Here is a 26957-nt window from a genome sequence, read left to right on the forward strand (position 1 = left end):
CTTAACTCCAGGTACTTGTACTTTACTTGAGTATTAAATCATGTACAGCACTTAAATAATTAAAACAATGTGTAAGTATAAAAAGAAATAACTACATTTAATGTAAGCATTTAAATGTATGTTTCCACCAGACTTCATTTAAATAAAATAGCAATTTCCAGATTATTAAACACAATTAATTTATATCCACTAAAAAACATATATATAAAAAATATATATCAACTGTTCGAACAACAATCACCACTCTGGTTTGGTTGAAATAAATTATTAATTCACTCATTTACATGTGGAAATATCTGGCTCTATACACGCTAAAAGTCCTGATTATTTACATTGAGTCTGGTGGAGATATGCTGGCTCTATACACACTAAAAGTCCTGATTATTTACATGGAGTCTGGTGGAAATATGCTGGCTCTATACACGCTAAAAGTCCAGATTACTTACATGCAGTCTGGTGGAAATATACTGGCTCTATACACGCTAAAAGTCCAGATTATTTACATGCAGTCTGGTGGAGATATGCTGGCTCTATACAGGCTAAAAGTACTGATTATTTACATGGAGTCTGGTGGAGATATGCTGGCTGTATACATGCTAAAAGTCCAGATTATTTACATGGAGTCTGGTGGAGTTTGGTGATGGTGATTTTGGGTCTGTTTCATGTTAAACTAAAAGGATCTTACTCTTTAACTAAAAGCTCTATCTCTGTAGGGATCCTTTCCATAATGTTGTCAGACTCTTAGAATAATAATCTGAGTCTGTCAGTGGCAACAACAGAACTTTTAGTGGATGGAAACTTTACCTTTTAATTAGGAGTTTAAACACAGACACAGCAGGAAGAATAAATCCATCAAATGAACTCACAAATAATCAGTGTGGCCTTGTTTTATTTCATTTATTTTGCATTTAGTTGTTCCACATTCCCAGACATTTAAAATAATTCAATCATTGAGGTTATTCTACAAGTCAGATGAACTAGATTTACTATCTGACCTGGTCTGTTTCCTGCTGCTCCATCATTCTTTAGTGTCCTCTGGAAACAGTTTGCTTTCTATTTTCTGACTTTGTATGACATCATCAGTGTCTTTGCTTTCAGTCTGAACACACCTCAACAGATTTAAAACCACATTCAGTCACAGAAAATACAAACAGGGAATATAAAATGTTATTAAGTAAACAAGATTAGTAAATGAAAAGTTCACACTTCTCCCTCTCTCCCTCTCTGTCTAACATCAGAATGAACAGATGATAACAGAGTGTTGTGAATATTTTACATTTCACATTAAATTCTATGAGGAGAACTCTGAAGAAAATCATTTTTACCCATTTATTTGTGTCATAAATTGTAACACTGTCTTCCTCCCGAAATATGTATCTGTGTGTTAAATATCATTTTTGGATAACACTCTTATTAATACATTACGGTAATAGTGTTGGTTGTTATATTTGAGGTATTACAGTTTCTCATACTGCATGTATGCCATGTATGCCAGTTCACTTGTGTGTAATGATGGAGACAGATGAACAGAGCCGTGCACATGTATGGAATAAATAACGATATAAAACAGATGCTCCGCTTATACTTTCACGTCAAGTTCAAGTCAGTTAACTTAACACAAATCACACCCTCCGCACACATTTATTACTTTTTAATCCTCAATTCAAACTACAAAGTAAAATGAAATTAGATGTTATAATACTATTAATCCTTAGAGTTTTGGGATAAAGAGGCTATGTACATGAAGGATTGTTTGTTCCACAATGACAAAACTATCATATCTGCAGAGGGTCAGTTACTGGCTTGTAAGAGAACTAAAATCCAAACTTTAAGAGTCTGACTGGCCAACAGGAATAAAAGAGGGGAAAAGCAATAAGATGAGACAGCCATTAGGCAGAAAGGTTTGAACCCTAGTGCTACCAAAGCAGAAGGTAATAGCAGAACCATTAAAAGGTGAAGGAAGTAAGGTCAGTATTGGGATGGCATTTATTGTTGAGGAGTCATTCTGCAGCAATGGAAACAAGTCACACATTTAGAAACTTTGGTTTTTGTCATCACACAAGGCTAATAGATTATGAATTATTGATTTAATCAAGTGTAGCAGTCATTAACATGTGTCCTTATTTTTAGACAGCTGTGATGCTCCACCAGATGTTCCAGCTGCAGTCAGTTAGCTGCACAGCCCCAGGGGGGAACACATGCGCTTCTGCTGTTCTGCCAAAAAGTGAACGCAGCCCCTACCTTTACACTGAAAGGTTTTTTTTCTGCCTCAAAAATACTGGATTTCAATTCTATCTGACAGATTATAGCCCACAAGAACTTAACCAGTTTAAATACATTCTTTAAGAAGCAATACATCCATAAAATGCATGTTTCCACTTGGCAAAAAGTGATCATAGCTCCTAGCTTGTGTTAGGGGACATCTGTTTCTGCCTCAAAATGACTTCATGTAACGAATGAGGTGAATATCTGACAGATTATTGCCCAGCCAGAATTTTCTACCAGTTGAAATATCCTTTTAAAGAGCCAATGAATCCAGTACCACGCAGTTTTCGAGGTAAATTGTGGACATACATTTGAACACGCTCCCACGGATGGCAATCACTTTTTGGCAGCTCGTGTGTTGATTCAACTTTGACCCGTGAGACTCTCCGCTGGTTTGAGGGGCACGTTCAAGAAATATCAGCTGTTTATATTCTTGTTACCAAATATGGAGGAAGAACTCTGATGTGTTACTGAAGTAAAAGTAACAATACTACAGTGTAGAAATACTCTGTTACAAGGCTTAAATGTAGTTTTATTAAGAAGATGAGAGCGAGCAAACAAGACACATGTTGATGTATTATTCATCACAAAGCTGCCTCAGGTTGAGACCAAATCAAACTGGAATAAAAAGTGACAAAACTAAAATATTAAACAGAAATACAAACATAAAAGCAGCGCTATCTCACATTCATTTCAAAACAGCCAAACATGAAAACAGTTTAAGAGCTTTCTTGTTTTCATGAAGTTGGAGAGTTTTTGCTCATTCTTCCAGATTCCTTCCTTACTAGATTTTATTAAAAGCATTTAGAAACATTACACTACATGATTGTTTATAGAAACATTTTCTTTCCAAATTTTAAATACATTACAATATGATTCAAATTATAAAGGACATAATAGTAACCTACAGTATAACAGTTGATTATATTTTAGATGTTATGTTTTTAGTCCAACTGTTCAAATGTTGATAAACCCATACCCCTTTTCCACCAACAAGAACCAGGTGCTGGTTCAGAGCTAGTGCCGGGTCAGAGTTGGTTCGACTGACGAGCCTCCAAAGAACCGGTTAGCTTTTCCACAGGCTAAAGAGCCGGCACAGACCCAGGTCTCACATCACTGTATATGTCTCCTCTTCCCAGCAACGTTGGCACGGCGGCGCCAAACACAAACACACCATCAACAATGGCAGACATTGCTTTGCTATTGATGTTCATGGCTTTGAGGACCTACATCGACATCCAAACTCAGCGGATCCAATGTGTTCGCGCGGCTCGCCTTTATAGCGCAAGAAAGCAGCTTTTTTCCTCCTCTGACCACTGCTGTTTTTGTTTAAACACGTCCATCGTGTTTATCTGCTAATTCAAAAATGGCAGTCACAAGTTTCTGTTTGTCTTGTTGGTCACGGTAACCCCTCCCCCAGCCGCTGACGTAAGCGGTTCTTACTTCTGGCCCAGCAATGATTTGGTGCTACTTAAGAACCACTTTTACTGGTTCGGAGCTGGTGCTTTGGTGGTCAAAAAACAAAGAACCGATTTGAAACTAGGCTCTGGCTCCGAACCAGCACCAGCTCTGTCTTGGTGGAAAAGTGGTACCAGAGATGAAATCAGATGAATGTTTTTGTGTTTGAGTCTCAGATCTGCTTCACAGTGCAGAGTGTGTGTGATGGTGAACAGACTGAACTTTGATTTCAGCAGCTGATCTTCAGTCAGTGTGTTCTGTCCTGCAGAGGACACAGAGACACTGAGGAACCAGGAGAGACTCTCAGTCCTGCAGAGGACACAGAGACACTGAGGAACCAGGAGAGACTCTCAGTCCTACAGAGGACACAGAGACACTGAAGAACCAGGAGACACTCTCAGTCCTGCAGAGGACACAGAGACACTGAGGCACCAGGCCAGACCATAAACCCAGGATAAAGAGGTTGAGTGAATGTGGTGTTGAAGGTGTGGAGGTGGATCAGTGAGTCAGAGGAGACTGTGTAGAAGGACAGAGAGCCAGCAGGAATGTCCACATACACTGCTACTCTGTTAGAGACAGAGGAGGAGGAGATGGATGTTTCTCTGTTATTGTGCCTGACAGAGTAACCATCTTCATCAGAGCAGATCAGACTCCAGGACTGATCATTCCTTCCAAACAAACAGTCTTTACTGTTTCCTCTCCTCCTGATTCCTCTGTAACTCACTGATATATTACCCACTCCTCTCCTCTCGACCTCCCAGTAACAGCGACCAGTCAGACCATTTCTACACAGCAGCTGATGCCAGTAGTCAAATCTGTCTGGATGATCAGGATATGACTGATACTCCTCCACACGTGTCACCTTCCTGTTGTTGTCAGACAGTTTGAGTTTTCTGTGTACTGTGTTTGTGTCCAGTTCCAGTTCACAGACATCTGATGGAGAGAACAAGACACAATACAGCTGCAGGTTATCATCTGATGATTTATTAACAACTTTACTGACAATAACTGAAAGAAAATCATTCAAACGTTCATTTCATATTCAGCTGTGAGTGATGTTTAACAATCCAGTTCTAACAACATGAACAGTTAGTGAACATGAGAGTCAACATGTCAACAATGTTCAGCTTCTTGTCCTCGTGTTGCATCAGGGAGGAACTGAAAGATAAATCTACCTCAACTCACTTTATTCACCTTTTAAACATCTTTGTGATATTAATTATGCCGTGTTGTGTTTTTGAACTGTGAGTTTTTTCAACGCTTATTTATTAAAAGCATCCAGAGAAGAAAACTGAAGGGTACTTGAACACGACAACTTATGTGTGAATGTATAGCTACACTCCTAGCCAATCGGATGACTTTGTTGGGGAGTAGAAAAGAAAGGAGGAAGTCAGAGAGGAGATGTAGAGAACGATGGAGGGAGAAACATGCAGTCAGCAGAGGAGAGAAAAACTAAGTTTAATGTCCAGCTGACTCATGTTTGGAGACTAATGGACTTTTAAAGTTTTGGTACAAGTATCATTTTTACAGCTAACAGTCGTGTTCAACTCTCAGTTTGGTAACTTGTTATCTCGTAGTTTGAAGTGAAGTTCAGGCAGTTTAGCTGTGTTTTTGTTTCCACTAGCTTTGTAAAAGTGTTAACTGTTAACTGTTGATGTTTAAGCTAGCTCCGCCGTGAGGGACAGTCAGCTGTAAACACCAGCAGCAGCTTTCACCGAGGACCGGGAGGAACCAGGACTTCTCTGGAGGACTAGGACTGTGGTGGTGCCAGAGATTTTCTTTTCCTGGTGCTATGGGGTTGCTCCATGTTTCAGTGAGGGTGATCTGAAATTTAGAGTTTCTCTTGACACACACACAGCCTACACACACACGCAGATACACACCCACCTCTGACGCGGTTTACTAAGCGAGTGAACGAGCGAGATTGATTTCTGTTTTTTAACTAAAGTTAAAACTAGATACAACACTACTACACGACCCTCAACACCACAGTATCTCCCCCTCAACACCACAGTATCCCCCTCAACACCACAGTATCTCCCCCTCAACACTAGAGTATCTCCCCCTCAACACTACAGTATCTCCCCCTCAACACCATAGTATCTCCCCCTCAACACCACAGTATCTCCCCCTCAGTATCTCCCCCTCAACACCACAGTATCTCCCCCTCCTGCAGTGAACACATTTCTGCCAAAAGCCACCAGTCCGGTACGGGCACCCATTTTATCCCCCTTATGGGCTGTGCGCTAGCTAGCTAGGTGGACAAATGAACCAGCTGCTGTTTTAATCATTGCAGGAATGGACACAACATTAGCTGAGCTAGCGGGCTATCGGCTGCTCTAATTCACATTAAACTGAACATTTCCATTGACGGTAAAGTGAGACACTGTGAATGGGACTTCTTTGGGAATATTTATGTTGACGTTTATGTCCTCATTCATCTTGTTTACTTTTTGCGCAGCTGCTGCAGTTGACACACCTGTAACGGTAAACATGTTGCAATGTAAGCTGTTAAATAAATATAAATAAAGTGTTTATTTTATACAGTTAACTAGATGAATAAATGGTTTTTCAGTTCATAACTGGGTAAATACAATGAAAACTACATTTCCCATAATCCTTTGTTTTGAAGTGAAGTGTAATGTATTTTCAGTGGAGTAATCTAAGTGAATTATTTTCTGTAGAGCTACACTCCTAGCCAATCAGATGACTTTGTTGGGGAGTAGAAAAGAGAGGACGAAGTCAGAGAGGACATGTAGAGCATGTTGGAGGGAGAAACATGCAGTCAGCAGAGGAGAGAAAAACTAAGTTTAATGTCCAGCTGACTCATGTTTGGAGACTAATGGACTTTTAAAGTTTTGGCACAAGTACGATAGTTACATTATTGTAACTCCAGATTCTATGAGTATAGGCATAGCCCTCTAAGGCTACGCTACTGGGTTTATCCTTTCGCGCATGCACAGTCGTGAAGATTTTCTTTCCCGCCCTTGCGTACAGTATGGGCTTCAACTACGTCCGCAGATACTGTATATGTACAGAGCGGACCCGTTGTTCATCTCCCAACATCAGCTTTTTCTTCAGCTAACGTAATAGGAGCAGGTGGCCCGAATCTTAGAGGGCTACGCCTATACTCATAGAATCTGGAGTTACAATAACGTAACTATCGTTCTATTTCGTATAGGCTTCGCCCTCTAAGGCTACGCTATTGGGTTAGGGCGAAGCTGATGTAGTCAATGCCACCTGCGACACAGACATTTTTATTTTTTCCCTCTCTCTCTCATGCACTGGCAGAAGATCGCATCAGAAGCGTTATTCTGGTAAAAGAGCCTGCCATGGTAAAGACTTGACCTAGCTGGCTGCAAAGCCCAAGCCATGAGTGTAGGCGTGCATGATAGTGAGAGTTGTAAATGATTGACAATTATGGGACGTCCATGTTCCTCTCAGCCACCCAGTGTAGGGGGGGTGAGGGTCTCAGACGAGTGACCTACACATGCAGCGGTACATATCATGATTGTAGGCGTGCATGGTTAGTGAGAGATAGTGACAACATATATATGAGGCACCACTCTCCTCCCAGCACCCACAGCAAAAAAAGGGGGGGAGGGGGAGGAAGCCGGCAGGCAGAGCACACATACAACGGAGTATTATTCGACGTTGAGTGAGGATAGAACAGAGTGGGTCATAGAGGGCTCAGACATATTGCGCAGATAAAAATGGATGAAAGGGCATGGAGATGCCCAGGATGCCGCTGCGCAGATGTCGGCTACTTTCATGTCCTTGAACAGAGTAGCCGATGCCGACAGTGCCCTCGTAGAGTGTGCCCGGATGCCCGTGTTATAGGTCTGGGTGATAGCCTCGCACAGCCAGTGAGACAGACGCTGTTTTGAAAGGGCCGCTCCTTGGGAGTGTTCCCTATAGTGTACAAACAGCTGCTGTGTCTGCCTTATGTCTGCCGTGTGTAAAACATGCCGTGATAACGCGCGCGCCGGGCATAACCAGTGGAAAACCTCCTCCGCGGCGTTGTCATGAGGCGGGGGAAAAACCCTTGAGGGAAAAAACACCCTCGACCGAAAATAATTAGTTAGAATTTTTCGGTGTCAACGAGGGGTTTGGCTGCAAGGCGGCTGCGCTCCTGTCCCATCTAATGGGGAGGCAGGACAGTGAACTGACGGCGCACATAAGTCGCTAAGGAGTAGCGCCGTTTTTAGTAACAGCAACCTGAGAGAGGCTTGTGCTAGGGGCTCGAAAGGAGGCTTCCCCAGAGCTCGAAACACCAGTGCTATGTCTCATTGGGGTGTGAGAGGGTGCACGGCGGGTTTCTGTCGTCTGACCCCCTTCAAGAAAACACTTTACCAGGGTGTGCGCAAAAACCATCCTCTCTCCATAGCCTTCGTGGCAGGATGAGATGGTCGCTGTGTAGGCTCTGACTGTAGATGGAGCCAAATCATTATCCACTAATGTTTGGAGATAAGCCGACACGAGAGGCAGGGGACACAATATAGGGTCCGCTTCCTACTCCGTGCACCAGCGTTGGGAAGCAACACGCTGTAGTGGAAGGGGCTCTAGCGTTCTGGATAGTGCGCACCACGGCAGGAGGCAAGCCTAATTTCTGCAAGCGTTCCCGCTCAGCAGCCAGCCCCGCAGCTGCTGGATTACCACCGGAGGTGAAATATCGCGCCGTCCAGCTGTGACAGAGCGTCCTCGCGCCACGGCAGTTGACAGAGGGGACCCGCCAGCAGCTGAACCAGAGTCGGGAACCAGGATGCGCTGGTGCGCTCCGGTGTCACTAAGATGACTGACAGATTCTTCTCCTGGATGCGTTCCAGGAGGCGAGGGATAAGAGGGACCGGAGGAAAGCGTATAGGAGGGTTCTGGGCCAGGGTTGGTGGGAGAAGGCGTCTATGCCGAGGAGTGGATTGTCCGTGTGCTCAAGGAAAACCACAGTGCGCACTGTGTGTTCTCTCGTGAGGCGAACAGATCCACTTCCGCTTTCCCGAACCTGCTCCGCAGCTCCTGAACAATAGAGGGATTAAATTTCCACTCGTTGTGAGAGGGCCCTCCCTTCGACATTAGGTCTGCCGCCCGGTTCAAAACCCCGGGGATGTAAACGGCTTTGAGGGACCACAGATGACTGTGGGCCCACAGCAGGAGGCTCCTGGCCATTTCCAATAGCCAGGCCGAGCGCACGCCGCCCTGGCGGTTTATGAACGCTGCTGCTGTAATGTTATCTGTCCATATGACAACATGTCTCCCTGCTACCACTGGGTGAAGTGTTTAAGACCTTCAGCACCGTGGACAGCCCCAGGCAGTTTATGTAAGGGACGCGTCACGTGTGACGTCACTTTGCCCAGGGGAACCCCGGTTGCGAGGGTTTGGGGGTTTCCTCAATATGCCAGGTCTGACTGAAGAGAGGGAGGAATGGTCAGCATTTGCCACTTGTGGCGTATAGGCTCGAGGCGCTGGCGGTGAGACCACCTCTGGATTATCCTCATGTGGAGGACACCCAGGGGGGCTACTACGTGACCCGCAGACATCATGCCCAGAAGAAGCATCACAGACAACGCTGACAGTGCCGCGTAGGGCGTGGTGAGCGACAACAGAGAGATCAGCGCGTCTCGTCTTGGCGTTGACAGCCTGGCCCTCATGACAATCAAGTTTATGTCCACGCCCAGATAAACTATTGATTTTGCGGGGAGCAGTGAGCTTTTTTGCCAGTTCGTGGCGAAGCCAGTGTTTGCAGATGTCGCAAACTTTCATAGTTTGCAGCGCTGCCTTTTCCAGGGAGGGGTCAGAATGAGCAGACCGTCCAGATAAAACAGGACCCTGATACCTTTTTTCCGCAACGGCTGAAGTGCTGTCTCCATGCACTTGGAAAAAGTGCGGGGGGGCAGTGAGTACCTGACCAGCAGCCGGTTGTACTGGAATGGGCCCTTTGGAAAAGTAAGAATTTCCTGTGTCTGGGAATAATTGGATGTGAAAGTATAAGTCTTTCAGATCCACAGACGTGAACCATTCGTGGTGGCGCACACATTCCGTGCTTGACCGTCAGCATGTGGAATTGGCGCCCCGTAATGCACCGGTTGAATTGGGGCAGGTCGAGGACGCAACCCACCTTTCTTTTGTGTGTCACACTCATCCATGCCGCGCTATACTCCGATAGCGGGCGTGCGCATGTTTGTGTTTACAGACATGGCAAGGAGCGCAGAGCCCGTTCCGCCGCTGAGCGAGATGTGTGATCGTGTCGCCCAGCCCATGGTAGGGCTCTGTTGAAAGGGCGGCGGCCGGTCACTGCCGACTTGGGCGGGAGCGGCCACAGGGTCACTGTCGTCCTCATCCCGCTGGCATAGCCGGGGGGAGAAGAATGACTGAGCGGCAACGCTCATAGCGTGTGATGCCCCACTATTTACAATTCTTGTAGTGTGAGCATGTTTAAAGCCTGGCTCAGACTACAGGAGTTTTAAAATCCTAACCGATTTTGAAATCTGGTTGCAGCACACACTTGAGGAGAATCTTTGCAGATTTTCTTCCCTCAAATCTTAAACATGCTCACACTACAAGATTTGTAAATAGTGGGGCATCACACACTACAAGATATTCTTAAGATTATCTCGCCAGATTTAGCACCTCACGTGACGCGATCTCACGGGGAAGCGCATGTAAACAAAATGGATACTGTGTCACGGCAACTTGCTGTAGTAATACTTATCCTTTGTACCAATAAAAAGCAAAAAAATAAAACGAGCGTGGACGATAATATTATTCAAACAAACTATCGTATTTTCCGGACTATAAGTCACCCTTTTTTTCCTACTTTGGCTGGTCTTGCAACTTATAGTCAGGTGCGACTTATATACCAATATATATATAATTGAACATGTTAATTCATACTGAAACATTACCGTCTACAGCCTCGAGAGGGCGCTCTAGGCTTGTGACAACTATATGCTGCTCCTAAAGACAACTGAGAAAGAAAAGAGATAAACTGCAGGTAGTAAAATATGCAGTCAAAAACGGTAATCGAGCAGCAGAAAGAAACTTGTGAGGCACTGGCGAAAAGGTGACTCTTACTGCAATGAAGAAATCAAAGAAAGCTAATCGGCTAATCGTGGGCTGAAAGCTAGACGGCCAGAGGTGGAGGAACCCACAGGTGGGGGCTTGAACAACGTGCTGCCAGGAGGGGCTTGACAACGGTACGTCTCCACGCCCTGCTAGTTGTTCTGTGTGATTTATACTCCGGAGCAATTTATAGTCCGAAAAATACAGTATGTGCAATGCATCTTTTGTTAGACCTGAATGTAGCAGATGATCATTGACCTAGATCTAATGTTTACATTTGCTAGCTAGTGCGCTAGCAACTTTGTACACTCCCCCGGTGGGTCCAGATCTGAAGCGATCTCTCCCCAGCTCTTCTCTTTATCATCCCGATTATGATATTCTTCGGATGAGACATTAAACAGGCACTTGTGCTGTTGCCACATCTCCACCATCCTTTCTTCCAACTCAGTTGTCCACCGGACTCGTACTACAGCTGCTTTCGCGGACATTTTCAAAAGTTTCCGTCACTTCTGTCTCCTTGCAGACCTGTCTCTCATTGGCTATTGTGGAAGTACTGACATAATCATAGTCGTTTCACGCCCGATTATAATCCTAGATATCAAACATTTTTGATATTATCGTGGCGGCCCCGATGTGTCTGCGAGCAGATCGGGAGGTGCAACATTCGATCTGTGAACGCCTCACATTACCAGATAATCTGCGCCGAACATCGGGACCGATCGAGGTCCTTGACAAGATTTTTTCTCAGATTCTCGGGAGGGGTAAATCGGGCATAAATCCGCCTAAAACTCCTGTAGTCTGAGCCAGGCTTTACAGGGACAAACTGATAGGAACAACAACCTCTGAAACTGGTCCAGTATATTAATCAGTTAGCATCCACTAAAAGTTCTGTTTTTGCCGCTGACAGACTCAGATTATTATTCTAAGTGTGTGACAACATTATGGAAAGGATCCCTACAGAGATAGACCGTTTAGTTAAAGAGTAAAATCCTTTTAGTTTAACATGAAACAACCCCGAAATCACCATCACCAAACTCCACCAGACTCCATGTAGATAATCAGGACTTTTACCATTGTAAAACACACTTCATTCAAAGTGGACAGAAACTAAATAAAACTACCAAAAGCCGTCTTGGTTCATCTGTCCACTGTTCCAACAATCACCACTCTGGTTTGGTTGAAATAAACCCTTAATTCACCCATTTACATGTGAAGATATGCTGGCTCTATACACGCTAAAAGTCATGATTATTTACATGGAGTCTGGTGGAGTTTGGTGATGGTGATTTCGGGGATGTTTGATTTTAAACTAAAAGGATCTTACTCTTTAACTAAAAGGTCTATCTCTGTAGGGATCCTTTCCAGTCAGTGTGGTGTCTCTGTGCTGGACCAGAGAAAGGTCCTTTCTTCTAATTGCAGCCACCCAAGAAATCCGACGTCTCCTTGTCACATCGGAGAGATGCTCTCCTTCATGCTTTTTCCATGTAGGGAAACGAAAAAACCTTTAACACATGGTTCCTACGGTTTCCACAACAATCGTGTGAGACACTGGAGCATTTTCTTTTTACAAAGCAGTGTTTTCCAGGCATTTAAAAATAGTGAGGAATTGCACTGTGTAGTGGCGTCATCTGCACATTCTCAATAGCTGCACCTTTGCCAAAATGAAGACTGAAAAACAGAACTATTTTGGTACAAACATTTACTCGCCATGTGGCAGATAGCGACATATATATAATTTATTAATGATATATAATTATTTAAATTTAATATTTTGTGTTTAATAAATAATTGTTAAATGTAGTACAGAGTGTGTAGTCTATCGCACAAACACTCAAGGAATGCTGCAAACGTTTGACAGCCAGTAGGCTATGAATTGCCTGGCAGAACATACGTGTCAAAAACGGTAATTCCACAACTGTACAACAGCGTGAAAGACGACATACTGAAGGAGATCAAAGACATATTGTGGATATTTAAAATGTCTTCCAGTTCCAATGTAGCAAGTACTTTGTTGTTGCAGGAAACACTCAGCTGTTCCACAAACTCCGGGGCAGTTCAGAGTTTGTGTTTGGTGTTTTAAAACTTTCTTGTGGCAGAGATAGAGGCAGTGATGTTTCCTGTTTCCTTTGTCTATATAATAACATCCACTGGTAAAGGGAGATTTAGTCAATTCACCATAAATTGCTAAGCACTCAGAATCCTGTTCAGTAAAACATTGAAATAATAAGTAACCTCATCTAATATTATACTTCCAGCGCCAGGAAGGGGTTAAACTAGTGTAACACACAGCTGAGTTCTGTTAGAGCAAACTTAAAACACACTCACACTTCCTCAGACCAGGTCTCAGATTCTGCGGTCCACCATGGTCCACCCTGCAGGAAGAAACAAAGTCACAATCAACTTCATACACCAGGGCTGTGGATAATTGTGAGGTTTAAAGTGCCCATATTATGAAAAAAACACTTTTTCTGGGATTTGGGGTGTTCTTTTGTGTCTCTGGTGCTTCCACACACATACAAACTTCCATGGTGTTTTGAGTGAGATACGTTTCTGAATGTGTCCTGCCTTCAGTCTTCTAGTGAGCTGTTCAAAATCGTCACAGTGACGTCACAGTGACGTCACAGTCCGAAATGAGCTGGCTAACCACAACTGTTAGCTCGTAGCGTTAGCATTAGCTGAGTTCTAAAAATCACACAGTTTGCATGCTAACGCTAATGTTAACGCTAGCATGCTATGTTGTTCTCAATAGCAAAGCACTGCTACAACACACACAAGTTCACCATAATCTACAAAAGAACTACTTACATGTGCACCCTCATTTAGAAGTCTTCCAGCTAATCCTGCCTTGTAACTGACCAAAGCTGGAGAAACAGGCTTTCTTTTACTGTCTCTAGAGTTAGCTAGCTGACATGATCTACACCTGAACTACTGAGCATGCGTGAGTGCAATCAAAGATCGTAGTGAAGAAGAAGAAGAAAAGAGGTCTCACTCTGTAGCTAAAACAGAAACCAGGTGAAAAGAGGATCTGCAGCAGTAAGCGAGAGCTGTGCAGTACAACAAAAATATGGTGTTTTTTGAAAATTAAACCATGGTTCTGGTACAACCTTAAAATACAGTTATGAACCTGAAAATGAGCATAATATGGGCGCTTTAACCGTCATAGTCAGGTCCGACCCTGTACATCTGGGGGCCCTTTGTTGTATTTGCCGTTCAAATCGGAGGCCATTCAGTGAAGGTGCAGCGGGGACACAGGCAGCGGCAGCAGAGGGCAGTGGGTTTCACTCTGTATGTAGGTCACTGTTGTTGCCAGTTTTAGATCAAGCAAACATAATGATCCTTGCTTGTCGCTCACCGACAACACCTAACATTTCATTATCAACATTCATAGTAGGGCTGTGAAATTAATTGAAATTCAATCGTGATTATGATTTTGGTTCCCAATGATCACAAAAACAGAATAATCGAGAAAAACTATTATATGCTCATTACATTTTGCAAGTAAAATCTTATTTTATCGTGTTCTAAATGAAAAAATAAAGTTTAAATAAGAAACGTATCAAGGCAAATTTCACAGATGTATGTGTTTTTTTTACTGTTGATTTATTTAACTTTTTTTAAGTTTTGTAAGTTCAATAATTGCATCTTTCCAGAAGTCAATGAGTAATCGTGTTCAATTATTGTGATTTCAATACTGACCGAAATAATTGCGATTATATTTTTTTCCAAAATCAAGCAGCCCTAATTCATAGGGTTGCCATGTCGGTCAGAATCAGGTAATGTTAGATAGGTCATGGTCTGGGTCTACAATCGGACCAAAGTTTGAGGACCCCTAGTGGCCGTGGGGCCAATAAGCAGCCACTTAGTTCGCGGATAGGGCTCTGATCATAGTTTGAAATACAGTTTTCAAAGAGACAGAGTGTGACTACGTCGACTCTACAGCTCTCACTACAGCTTGTTCAAGTCTCAGTCAGGGCAGTGCTGCAAAAGCTGTCACGGTGTGGGTACACTTACTCTGAGACAAGCACAACAGTGTTCTCTATGCCCTGGTGACAGACTGACAGGCTTGAGGTTGTTTGAGATGGAAAATAAGATGAATATGTTTGGCTTATTTTTCAAAATTAAATTAATTATTTTGTTAGAGAGAAAGTAAGCTACCGAAAAAAGGTACCGTTGGGTACTGGTACCAAATTTCAGCTACCTATATCGGTACAAAAGTTGTCTAGGAAAAGCAAGTGTTAATTTGAATGTACATGGCTTAAAGTGATAAGTGAGTTGATTAAATCTTATTTTGCTAATGCCAATTGAATAGTTCCAGACCTGTGACCTTCAATAAAAATCATATACACCTTAACTCAGATCCTCCATTAAACATGAACCAGAGTCCCTTAGTACATGTCTGTCCGTCCATACCTGAGAGTGTCCAGTCTCCAGTTTGGATCCTCCAGTAAAGTAGAAAGCAGCTTCTCTCCTGAGTCTCCTGGATGATTGTAGCTCAGGTCCAGCTCTCTCAGATGGGAGGGGTTGGAGCTCAGAGCTGAGGCCAGAGAAGTACAGCCTTCCTCTGAGATCAGACAGCCTGAGAGACTAAACACACACACACACACACACACGTCATGTTAGACATTCACATTTGTCCACTGTTGTCCCCAACTAAGGATTTACTTAAGAAAAAAGTGCTTGTGCAATTCACAAGCAAGTCTCAAGTCTTACTGTAACCTTCAAGTTCCAAGCAAGTCCAAGTCATTTTTTTGTGACAATCAAGCAAGTCAAGTCATAGCTTGGGTCAAGCAAGTCACAAGTCAAGTCATACAAACTTTTCCATTTTTAAACAAGCTAAAGACAGTGGTTATGAACTATTGGAGTTTTATTTGCATTTTTCCTACTCAATATTGAAAAGACACTACGCCCAAGCCACATATCTGCTGCTCAAGCTGCTCAAACATGACTTCAAATCATGAAATTCATTCAAACAATTCAAGTATAATGGTTTCTAGTCAAATAATATTCTTCAAACATGCCTCACTTTTATGGGACAGAAACGCATCCTTTAACCTTTCCTTCTCTTAAAGAAAAAATAAATAAATTTATAATTTAAATTCTTTAAGAGTAGCTGAATATAAGAAATATTTGTACCCTGGTGCAATTAGAAGTGCTATTCGTACCCTGGTGCAATTAGAAATGAATGCTATTTGTACCCCGGCGGTGCACACAGCAATGTGTTCTATTAATACCCCGTCTGGTACAAATATCAATGTATGCTATTTGCACCACTGTGCATTTACAGTACCTTGGCATATATTTACACATAGTTATCCATACTACTCATGTATTACACCTTTTTGGAATATTATCGCTCTGACATTTTTACCCTAACCATAACCAATCCCACTCCTCTTGCCTAAACCTAACCAACCCAACCAGAGCAGGCATATTCATGAGTCTTCCCCTACCACCCTGCAAAAAAAAAACATTTCGCGTTCGCGGACCCTGACTTGCACAATTGCATGCAAATTATCCAATCCAAAATCACTTCACAGGGGAATCAAACTCCTAACTCCCATACCAAAGGTAAGCATTCTAACCACTCACCTAGCAGTTATTACAGGATGTTGAACAACTGTTTACCACTTGCTTTCTTCAAGCCTCGGTTGCTGGGTAACCGTACTGTATACAAAAAATAGATACTAACTAACAAACCAATGGTTGTATGCTTTCACTGAAGACAGAAAGCGCAACTGTAGTATTCATTTTCCGCTAGAAATTCAATTGTTATAAACTTTAGAGACAAAACTTTTCTAATATGCCAGTTTCTGCTGTCATGGTAGATGAACGTCCGCCATGATTTCGGTGCACGCAAGCAACGTGTTTTTGTTGTTACGTCAAAAAAAGGTGTGAATAGCTCAGCTGTGTGGCCGAGGCTATTCGTACCGGGGGTGCAAATAGACACTCCGTATATATTAATATTTGTCAGTGTATTATTTGTGAGTGACTGTGTGTGTGTGTGTGTGTGTGTGTGTGAGAGAGAGAGAGTGAGTGAAAAGTTATTAATATTGGTGAGTGAATGTGTGTGTGTGTGTGTGTGTGTGTGTGTGTGTGTGTGTGTGTGTGTGTGTGTGTGTGTGTGTGTGTGTGTGTGTGTGAGAGAGAGAGAGAGAGAGAGAGAGAGAGAGAGAGAGAGAGAGAGAGAGAGAGAGAGAGAGAGAGAGAGAGAGAAGTTTGTGTTGTGTTTGTCAAAAGTGAAGAATCTGGATATAGAATAATATTCCTGTGTGCCAGTTGTTTTTAATGTTGCATGTGAATTGCTGTGTTGTGTTCTTTTATTCATTATTTGCATGTGTGTTTTTAAGGATTTTAGCATTTGCATGTTTTAATATGGTTTGCTGTGCCCTTGTTTTTACAATTTACTGCATGTGTAACTTTTATTAAGAATGAACTGGTTTAGGCATACTATGGCAAGACCACGCCCCCTCCCTCTGACTGTGATGCAGCATGGCCGACTGATGAGCTGAGTGAAGACAGGTGCGGAGAACTAATTATGGATTGATGGAATACAGGTGTGGCAGAGAGACCAGAGCAGTGAAAATCTGCGAGGCCTGTGCTGACGGTCTACGGGCGTACAGGAGGATTCGGTGCAGTGAGACGTGTGGTCGACAGCAGAACGGAAACGGAGAAGATGGTCAGAGAGGAATAGTCCTGCGCCACCCCCGCGAGAGGGACCGAGAGACCGGACAGGAGAACGGTTTTATCTTTTAACTAAAGTGTTGTGTTTAATATTTTAAGTGGTTTTGGGTCCTTTTCTATCGGTGGAAACATTTTGCTGGTATTTAGTTTTAAAATAGGAGTCCCAAGAAAGTGACATGTTTGTATGTATATGTGTGTGCCTAGTTTTATTCACAAATATACTTAGGTCTGCATGTGTGTGCGTTGCCTACCTCCCCTAAAGCGCCGTCTCTACATGCTATGTGTGGTGAATATGTGGTGGGTGAAAGACAGCCACCCGTCATCTCACTGGAGCCCAGCCTGAGTTGGCAACCCTATATCAGCCCAAATTTGTAATAAAAATAGCATATGAAGCTAAAAATGTCCTGTCTGGATTGCTGACAGTTTACTTACTGACTGGTGTTACTACTACTGTAACTTATGGGACAGGGGACGTGTTTCAGAGGGAAGGAGGGAAAGAGAGAGCATATATGATTTGTATGCTAGCATATAAATCAGGATAATACTTAGACAAGAACATGTTTCACGTCGCCATTTAACGTATTTTAGTCTAATCAGAAGTATGGTAGCGTTAGCTAAAAAGATTAGACTGGCTTCATAATTTACCTTGCCTTGTGGGATTTGAAATGTCTGATGAAATTCAACATGGTGGTGGTGATTGTGTTGGAAATGTTTGTACTGCAGACCTTGCAAACTGCCGTTCATTTATTCTTTGTCTGGTCAGATGTGTAATCCTTATAGCCAAACTTTATTTTCGGTGCAGAGGGATCCATCACGTTAACTTACTAGCCGTAGCCAGTCTCGTTTACTTCAGGTCTGCCATGTCACTTGGTAATATTATCAACGGGTTGCCGACTGCGCATGCAACAGCACCCAATCAGCTCACCTAATCAGATTTTCTTATCTGTATTATGGATTTTCTAAAATCATGAAGTTAACTCCTCAATATCAGAAATAAACAGAAATTCAAGTCATTTCAAGTCATTTGACTCAAGTATAAATAAAGTCTCAAGTCATGAATATCAAGTCAAAGTCAAGTTGGGTCTTTTCTGAGTGTTTATGACATGCAAGTCTCAAGTCCTAAAATTTGCGACTCAAGTCTAAATCGAGTCAAGTCATGTGACTCAAGTCCCCCATGTCTGGCTTGTGGTATCTTTTAAACCAACGGTGCTCATGGAAGGGAATTCATTTTATGGAGAGGAGGAGGAGTAATGACCAAAAAAGTCATAAACATATCCAGGCACTCAAGATTGGTTACAAAAAATACATGAATTGTTGTTGTTATTGAAAATTGTTACGGTTATTGTTACTTAAGTCCTAAGTGAACACCAACCTGAGAGTTTCCAGTCTGCAGTGTGGACTCTTCAGTCCAGGAGACATCAGCTCCACTCCTGAATCCTGCAGGTCGTTGTTACTCAGGTCCAGCTCTCTCAGACTAGAGGACTGGGAGCTGAGAACTGAGGACAGAGCTTCACAGCTTCTCTCTGAAAGGTTACAGCCACTTAACCTGAAGAGAAATCGGCATTAAAAAATTAAAACTGTTACACAATTTTGTTTACTCTAAATAAAAACTTAATTTAATCTGGATAGTTATGTGCATGTACAGAGCTTTGTTGGAGGCTTTAACCACTGGCAGCAGCCTCAGAAGAGCCTCCTCTGAAGCAGAGTATTTCTTCAGGTCAAACACGTCCAGATCTTTTTCTGATGACAATAATATGAAGACCAGAGCTGACCACTGAGCAGGAGACAGTTTATCTGTGGAGAGACTTCCTGAACTCAGGGACTGTTGGATCTCCTCCACTAGAGAACCATCATTCAGTTCATTCAGACAGTGGAACAGATTGATGCTTCTCTCTACAGACAGATTCTCACTGATCTTCGTCTTAATGTACTCTACTGTTTCCTTTCGGTTTTCCTTTCCTGTCTTTGTTATCAGACCTCGTAGGAGAGTCTGATTGGTCTCTAGTGAAAGACCCAGGAGGAAGCGGAGGAACAAGTCCAGGTGTCCATTTGGACTCTGTAAGGCCTTGTCCACAGCACTTTGGTAGAACTGGGAAGATCCATCTTCTCTGGTTTCAGTCTTCTGGGATGTTGATTCTTCTACTGCCAGCAGGTTGACTCCTGAGTTGATGAATGTCAGATGGACATGAAGAGCAGCCAGGAACTCCTGAACACTCAGATGGACGAAGCAGAACACCTTGTCCTGGTACAGTCCACTCTCCTCTTTAAAGATCTGTGTGAACACTCCTGAGTACACTGAGGCTTCTCTGATATCGATGCCACACTCGGTCAGGTCTGATTCATAGAAGATCAGGTTGCCTTTTTGCAGCTGCTCAAAAGCCAGTTTTCCCAGGGACTCAATCATCTTCCTGGTCTCTGGACTCCAGTGTGGATCTGTCTCAGCACCTCTATGATACTTGATGTTCTTCAGTTTGGACTGAACCACCAGGAAGTGGATGTACATCTCAGTCAGGGTCTTGGGCAGCTCTCCTCCCCCTCTGGTCTTCAACACCTTTTCCAGAACTGTAGCAGTGATCCAGCAGAAGACTGGGATGTGGCACATGATGTGGAGACTTCGAGATTTCCTAATGTAGGAGTAGATTTGGCTGGCCTGCTCCTCATCTCTGAATCTCTTCCTGAAGTACTCCTCCTTCTGTGGGTCAGTGAACCCTCTGATCTCTGTCACCATGTCAACAAACTCAGGAGGGATCTGATTGGCTGCTGCAGGTCGTGTGGTTATCCAGAGGCGAGCAGAGCGAAGCAGTTTCCCCCTGATGAGGTTTGTCAGCAGCACATCCACTGAGGTGGACTCTGTAACATCAGTCAGGATCTCAGTGTTGTGGAAGTCCAGAGGAAGTCGACACTCATCCAGACCATCAAAGATGAACACAACCGGAACATTTTCAAACCTGCAGATTCCTGCTTCTTCGGTTTCACTGAAGAAGTGATCAACAAGTTCCACCAAGCTGTACTTTTTCTCTTTCAGCACATTCAGCTCTCTGAAAGTGAATGGAAATATGAACTGGATGTCCTGGTTGGCTTTGCCTTCAGCCCAGTCCAAAGTGAACTTCTGTGTTAAGACTGTTTTCCCGATGCCAGCCACTCCCTTTGTCATCACTGTTCTGATTGGTTCATCTCTTCCAGGTGGGGTTTTAAAGATGTCTTCATATCTGATTATTGTTTCTGGTCTGTCCGGTTTTCTAGATGCTATTTCAATATGTCTGACCTCATGTTCTTCATTGACCTCTGCAGTCCCTCCATCGGTGATGTAGATCTCTGTGAACATCTTATTCAGAACAGTTGGGTTTCCTGCTTTAGCAATCCCCTCAAACACACACTGGAACTTCTTCTCCAGGTTGGACTTGAATTTGGGGCGGCATATTGCAGCATGAGTTCCTGAATAAACAAACAACAAATTACATCAGAGAATCTAAACATTTAAGGCTGTATCAGTTTTAAGAAAAACAGCCTTGGATCTGATGCAGAATGTATGTATGTATGTATGTATGTATGTATGTTTGTATGTATGTATGTATGTATGTATACTCCGATAGATATCTATAGCTAGAGATAAATAGAGAGGTATCTATCGTTTTTTTTTTTCCCATTTTTACTTCATTTCCTCTTTCCATCATGTTAAATCATCTTACTGTTCTGCAGACGGTCAGCCAGCTCCTCCTGCTCCATTCTCCTCAGGAAGTACAGCGTGATCTTCAGAAATGCGTCTATGCTGCTCCTTCTCTGCTCGTCATCCTCACTGTCCAACACATCCTCAGCCTTCTTCTGACTCTCTAAGAATTCTGGGTAATCTGGAATCAGAATTTTCTGGATCTTCTTCAGTTCGTTCTTCACATAGGTGATGATGTTCTCCTCCAGCAGCTGAAACAGAACGATAAAGTGAACGTTTAATGTAAAGAACTCGAGGTGTGACCTGACACTCAGCTTACAAGAGAACGAGACGAGATTTTAACACTATTTTGAAGAAAACCTAAATGAGGAAATATGACTTTTATTCAATCGAAAGTCACAAAAGGAAAAATGAGCACCGTAAAAGGTTTTGCCACAAACTCAAATGGCTTCTCTCCTTTATAACTGACCTCTTCAGACCTAATAATTCAATTTGATTTATAGTACCAAATCATAAGAGTTATCTTAAGATACTTTACAGATAGAAGACCCAACAATTCCATTAACTCTCCCAAGAGCAAGCATTTAATGCAACAGTGGCGAGGAAAAACTTCTTTTTAGGGAGAAACCTCGGACCGACCCAGACTCTTGATAGGTGGAGTCTGGCGGTGCCGGTTGAGGGTACGATGAACAGCGGCAATTATAGTAACAATAAAGACAATGGAACTATGACTAGAAATAGTAGGTAGTAGTAGTTTGTGGTGCAGCAGGGCATATCAGGGCACTGCAACAATAACTGAAGAGTCACTCTACTCCCAAACTCGTGTCTACAACCTATTAATCAAAAATTATTAATTTGCACTATAACTTTTATTCTTGTATTTGGATCTTATTCTTTTTTTAGCTTTTTTTTCATCACTTTTTTTAATTTCTCTTTAATGTTTTATGTAAAGCATTTTAAATTGCCTTGTTGATGAAAGGTACTATAGAGATAATGTTGCCTTGCTTATACAACCTCAGCCTGTCAGTCACCAACTTCCACCTGTCTCAGGAATTAAACATTAACTGCACGCCGATCTCGCTATAATATTAAATTGCAGAAGACGCTGACTGCATGAAGTTTTGAAACTGTAACCACACTTGTGTCCCCTTTACTGTGTCTCACTGTGACTTTAACAAACTGCAGAGGCAGCGTAACTCTCCCTCTGTCTGCACCACACCTCTGTGTGTGTTAGGGGTGGCACGGTTCATGAAAAAACATCTGAACCGTTCGGTTCGGAGCGTGTGTGCATTGCGCGGATATAGCCTCTTACCCGTATGTGACCTCAGACAGTGTGTTTCCCTTTCTCGTGAAAGAAGAGTTGTAGACAAGTTACCAACAAAACATACAGCGAAAGACATGCAAAACATTTCAGACCGTCCTGCCAACCTGTATCCATTTTAACATCAACGTACGCTGTGTTTTTTCACTCTAAAGCCACTGAAGCTGCTGCTGTTTCAATCCTGTCGGCTCTGCAGCGGCCGGGCAGCTCAGTTCCCCCCGCGACTGACGCCCGCACACACTCAAACACACACACAAACACACACAAACACACACATTCAAACACACACACACACACACACACACACACACGATGGATGCAGGAAAAACCGGGGGTGAGATGTACAGGAAGACCTAAATTGAGGACAGCTACGCTCGTTATTCTAAGTGCAATGATAAGTTAAAGTCCAATAAGAACTTTATCAAACCGTATGAATGTGTGTCCCTGCCCAGGATAGGAAATTAACTAACAATGTAAAGATCAACAAGCCACTGACATTGACAGACATGTTCACATTTGATTCATTCAATAAATTATTTTTTTTTTTGTCTTAAATCCACCAGCCATTTCCATATTATACCAACATTTGCAGCATCCTGAGCCTTTTTAGTAAGGTTACTAGGAAATGTCAGCCTAGAGTAATTGTATTCTCCCCAAAACAAGTTCATTATTTATTTTATTATTTTTAACTATACAAAAAAATCACAACTGTTTTATGTTCAACGTACTCTGACTTATTCAAAATAAGGAGCTTAAAGAGTTCCTCTCTTTTTCTTTCAAAGGATAACATTTTTGTAAGAGCTACACTGAAGTTGGCAGTTTGATAAATGCAAGTTATTTCAATTGATATTCTGTAATAATTCAATTTTCATTTTTTGCCAAATAAATGAAAAGCACGTTGAAATCATCAATGTCTTCCCTCTTGCTGTATCAAAGTCTCACCTAGCTTTCCTCAGAGATGGTCCCAATAATGGGCTTAAAGTCAAGACAAATTCAGTTTGTGCATGATTAGATGATAGAACTTTTTATAATATTGTATCCTACATTGTGGATAATTAAGCTATATATCATATGCTGAAGTATATTTCTGGAGTGTTAAAGATTAAGAGAAAAAATAACAACAAGAACCGTACAGCACCGAAAACCGTGTGTGTGTGCGTGTGTGTAGCTCAGTCCCGCTCTCTGTGAAAGACGCTCTAAGCTACAGAAATTTGGCACCGATTGAGTTAAAGTGAATTGGTCCTCGGTAGTATGTAATTTTGCCCCTGTGTACTGATATCACGAGACAACTTTTAACCTCAACTAGAAATATGGTAACATGTTAATCTTGTGCACACCTCTATAAAGAACACAACATATTATTAATCAGGCTGAAGGTATGCTGGTCTGAACAGAGCAGCATGGAGACTGTTGGGATCTGAATGGTAGTTTAGCATTTAATCTGTAGTTAATAGTGAAACCTGTGTTTGTACATGTACAAACCATAAATATGGAGTCCAGGTCTGTTTGATGCAGCTGGGCAGCCTGACCACCGAGGCCCTCTGAACTCTCCTGTTGATCTCTGGAGAAAACATCAAGTTTACTGACATTCAATTACTCAAATCTGCACATAGCTTACAAAAGATGTTCCGATATGGTATCAGGTATACCTCATGATCAAACTCAAAACTTTACTGCTTCTTCCTTCTCAGCCAATAAGTACAAAAAAAATCAATTCTAACTTCTGGTTTCAGTTGTTTTTTAGGGTCACTGTGAGATTTTTAAATCTGATTTGTAAATCAATGACTGTCCCACCGCTGGTGTGCAGCGATAACCTCAGAACTCAGAACACATGGCTCTCCACTGTGTGTCAGTAAATTAGCTGTTATTAATTAATATATCAGTATCTTGCTGGCATCGTCCACCTCGATTATAAAGCTCTGACAGTTAGATAATAACAAAGTTCACTTGTAAATTCTTACCTTCCATCAGCAGCTTGTCCAACTTTAAGGTTAATAGGCTGAACCATAGAGCCGTCACTCTTCATGGACACACAGCTGGGTTCAGGTCCAGGTCCAGGTCTCTGCTGCATCCTAATACGAACAAACAAACTATTACAAAAAGCAGTTTAAGATGAAAGATGAATTTTAACCAGATAAATTAATCAATTTGTTCTGTTTTATCATTATTTTATCACAGCACCACGAGGTTAACCAGTTTTAAGTAAACGCAACATTTAGTCCCGTCTGTGTTGTTTTTCAGACCACAGCAGTGACCATAGAGCTAGTTTGTGTCTTTCAGCTCATAGCTTTAGCGGCAGACAGTTGTACGTCCCGCTGTTGTAATCCTCTACAGTGAAATACAGACTCACTTTAACACCGTTTAGCTGTCAGCATTTTTAATCTGATTGGCTCAGCCTGACTCTCGGCCGTGTCACCTCCCTCTGAAGTTACAGACAGTTTAGAATCACTGGTTACACAGAGAAAACTGAAAATGTGAAAACGAGAAAAACGTGATGGTGGAGATGAGAGAGATGGGCGGTTGCACAGAAGTTGAAATTAAAAAGAAAAAAAACTTCTGTAAAATGCTCTAAAGTAACTGCCATGCTCCTTAGAGGAAAGGCCAAGGTTAGCACTGTCAGCGAGAGCAGCACTGATGAAGCAGGACCAGGACCCAGAAGAAGAGACATGACAGGTGCACTATTGGTACGTTTGGCAATAATATGCGTGCATTAGGTCAAAGTGAGTTTGAGAGGGAATATGCATTTATTATGCTATTATAACAATGTCTTCCTAAACTCATTAATATGTGCCGATAATTCTAGTCCATCACAAGTTTACAAGTCTTTTTTTTTTTAAAGATTATTTTTTGGGGGCTTTTTGCCTTTATTTGATAGTGACAGTGGAAATACAGGAAAGGTGGGAGAGAGATGGGGGATGATACGCAGCAAAGGGCCGCAGGTTGGATTCAAACCCGGGCCGCTGCAAAGGCCTACATGGGGCGCCTGCTCTTACTGGGGGAGCTAGAGGCCGCCCCATTTACAAATCCTTTATTTTGTATGTACAGTATTTGTCCAGTATGCAACGTATTAAAGTTTATTATTATTTCTATTGTTATTAGTTAAGTTAAGGTTCTGCTCTGGTTTATTGGCATTTCTTTAAACCAATCACAATCGTCTTGGGCGGGACTGATCTGTCTGGTGGTTCTGGTCCTGGTACAACTGGGCATCAGATTAAAATCACATTTTGTGGCATTGCCAAACCTGGACCATGAAGCTCTGAGAAAGTCTGATAACAATTCTTACCTTTCATCAGCAGCACCTTTTCCAACCTTAAATTCATCAGGATGAACCATAGACCAGTCACTCTTCATGGACACACAGCTGGGTTCAGGTCCTGGTTTCTGCTGCTGGATCCTGATACAAACAAAGACAGAGAATGAGTAACTTTTGTGTTCACCAAAATGTAATCTGAGATTTGAGATTTATTAATTTAGAATAGGGACAGAGCATGAACATTTATGTGAAAATGCAAGATTATAGCAGGTGGCTAATTACATGTTTGGAAGGTTGGTGTTAAAAAAACAAGTTCCAACACAATGTGATAGGAAAAATTAACAGTAAAAGAGTAAAATAAACAAACTTGCTCACAAAAAGCCAGGATTTGGGGGACCAAACGAATTTCATCTTCATCAGCCATCTCTTTGTTGACTAATCATGTTAGTATTTAATATAATATACATATATATTCAGTGTGAATAATGATGGTGGAGTGATGTGAGTGCTGAGCTCTAACATGGAGAAGAGTCCATCATCATCTCACCTCTGAGCTTTGGTCTGGCTGTCATGGTCCCCACACAGAGTGGTTTTAGAGGGAGGGGCTCCCTCCTCTCTGTCCTCACACTGACTCATAGCAGAGTCCTCACCTGCTGGGAGACATGACCTCTGTTACTATAACAAGCTTTTCATCACAGGACACATTAGTCTCTCATTCCTCTCTAACATGTCATAGATACTGTAGAAAACAGAGAATCAGCTGCTCTTTCCTTCAGACACACACAAACCAAGTCTGTCTCAGTAGTTGGAAGATGGCTGTGGGTTGAATACAACACATGACACCAGGAGGATCTAAGTAGTCTGACAAGTTCTGACACATCCTTCATTTCTCACTGATGATTTAAGCTGTCCCCCATCAGATGATGGAGTTCTACTATCTGTCCACTAGATGGAGCTAACTGACCATCTAATGAGATAAAGATCAGCAACATCAACTCTCTGCTGCTCATGACTGTAAAAACAAACAAATAGGCTGTTACATCATATCTGGGGCTGAGTTGAAGTGGAACTGATGGCTTTAGCTGATAATACTTGTGTACTTTTATGTTGATACACTACCTAACTACTTTTAACTCAGTAATATCAACTTGAACTTGTACTAATGCAGTGTATGTGTGTATTAGTACTTTAACTGCAGTACAGATTAAACATTAGAGACTTCAGACTCTTTCATGAGTTGTGTGTTTGAAATATGA

At 42.3% G+C, this 26957-nt stretch overlaps 3 protein-coding genes across 3 annotated transcripts in view; 1 reads left to right on the top strand and 2 right to left on the bottom strand.

Moving 5' to 3' along the window:
- LOC114553116 (zinc finger protein 271) overlaps positions 1-26957 on the top strand; it is a 687947-nt gene that overhangs the window by 81100 nt on the left and 579890 nt on the right. The gene's annotated exons all lie outside the window — the stretch shown is intronic.
- LOC114552946 (stonustoxin subunit beta-like) lies at positions 4099-4759 on the bottom strand (the record flags this gene model as incomplete). Its single annotated transcript, XM_028574041.1, has 1 exon — positions 4099-4759. A coding segment is annotated over one exon (639 nt), but the record flags the coding sequence as incomplete, so codon positions are not given.
- Positions 12863-26125, bottom strand: LOC114552947 (NLR family CARD domain-containing protein 3). Its single transcript, XM_028574042.1, has 9 exons — positions 26073-26125; positions 25732-25842; positions 24410-24520; positions 23931-24009; positions 21150-21378; positions 19104-20895; positions 18833-19006; positions 15190-15363; positions 12863-13151 (listed from the first exon to the last, which is right to left on the bottom strand). Exons 1-9 carry the CDS (start codon positions 26123-26125, stop codon positions 13079-13081), a joined length of 2796 nt encoding a protein of 931 aa, XP_028429843.1. The 3' UTR covers positions 12863-13078.

This window comes from Perca flavescens, chromosome 3 (genome assembly GCF_004354835.1).
Source record: "Perca flavescens isolate YP-PL-M2 chromosome 3, PFLA_1.0, whole genome shotgun sequence".
Classification (NCBI taxonomy): domain Eukaryota; kingdom Metazoa; phylum Chordata; class Actinopteri; order Perciformes; family Percidae; genus Perca; species Perca flavescens.

Coding starts and splice junctions, on each gene's coding strand:
- LOC114552947 (XM_028574042.1), bottom strand. CDS start 26,125: ATGGCTGATGAAGATGAAATTCGTTTGGTCCCCCAAATCCTGGCTTTT. Junction 25,843..26,072: donor CAAATCCTGGCTTTTTGTGA/GCAAGTTTGTTT, acceptor TGTTTGTATCAG/GATCCAGCAGCAGAAACCAG. Junction 20,896..21,149: donor GGCTGACCGTCTGCAGAACA/GTAAGATGATTT, acceptor TTGTTTATTCAG/GAACTCATGCTGCAATATGC.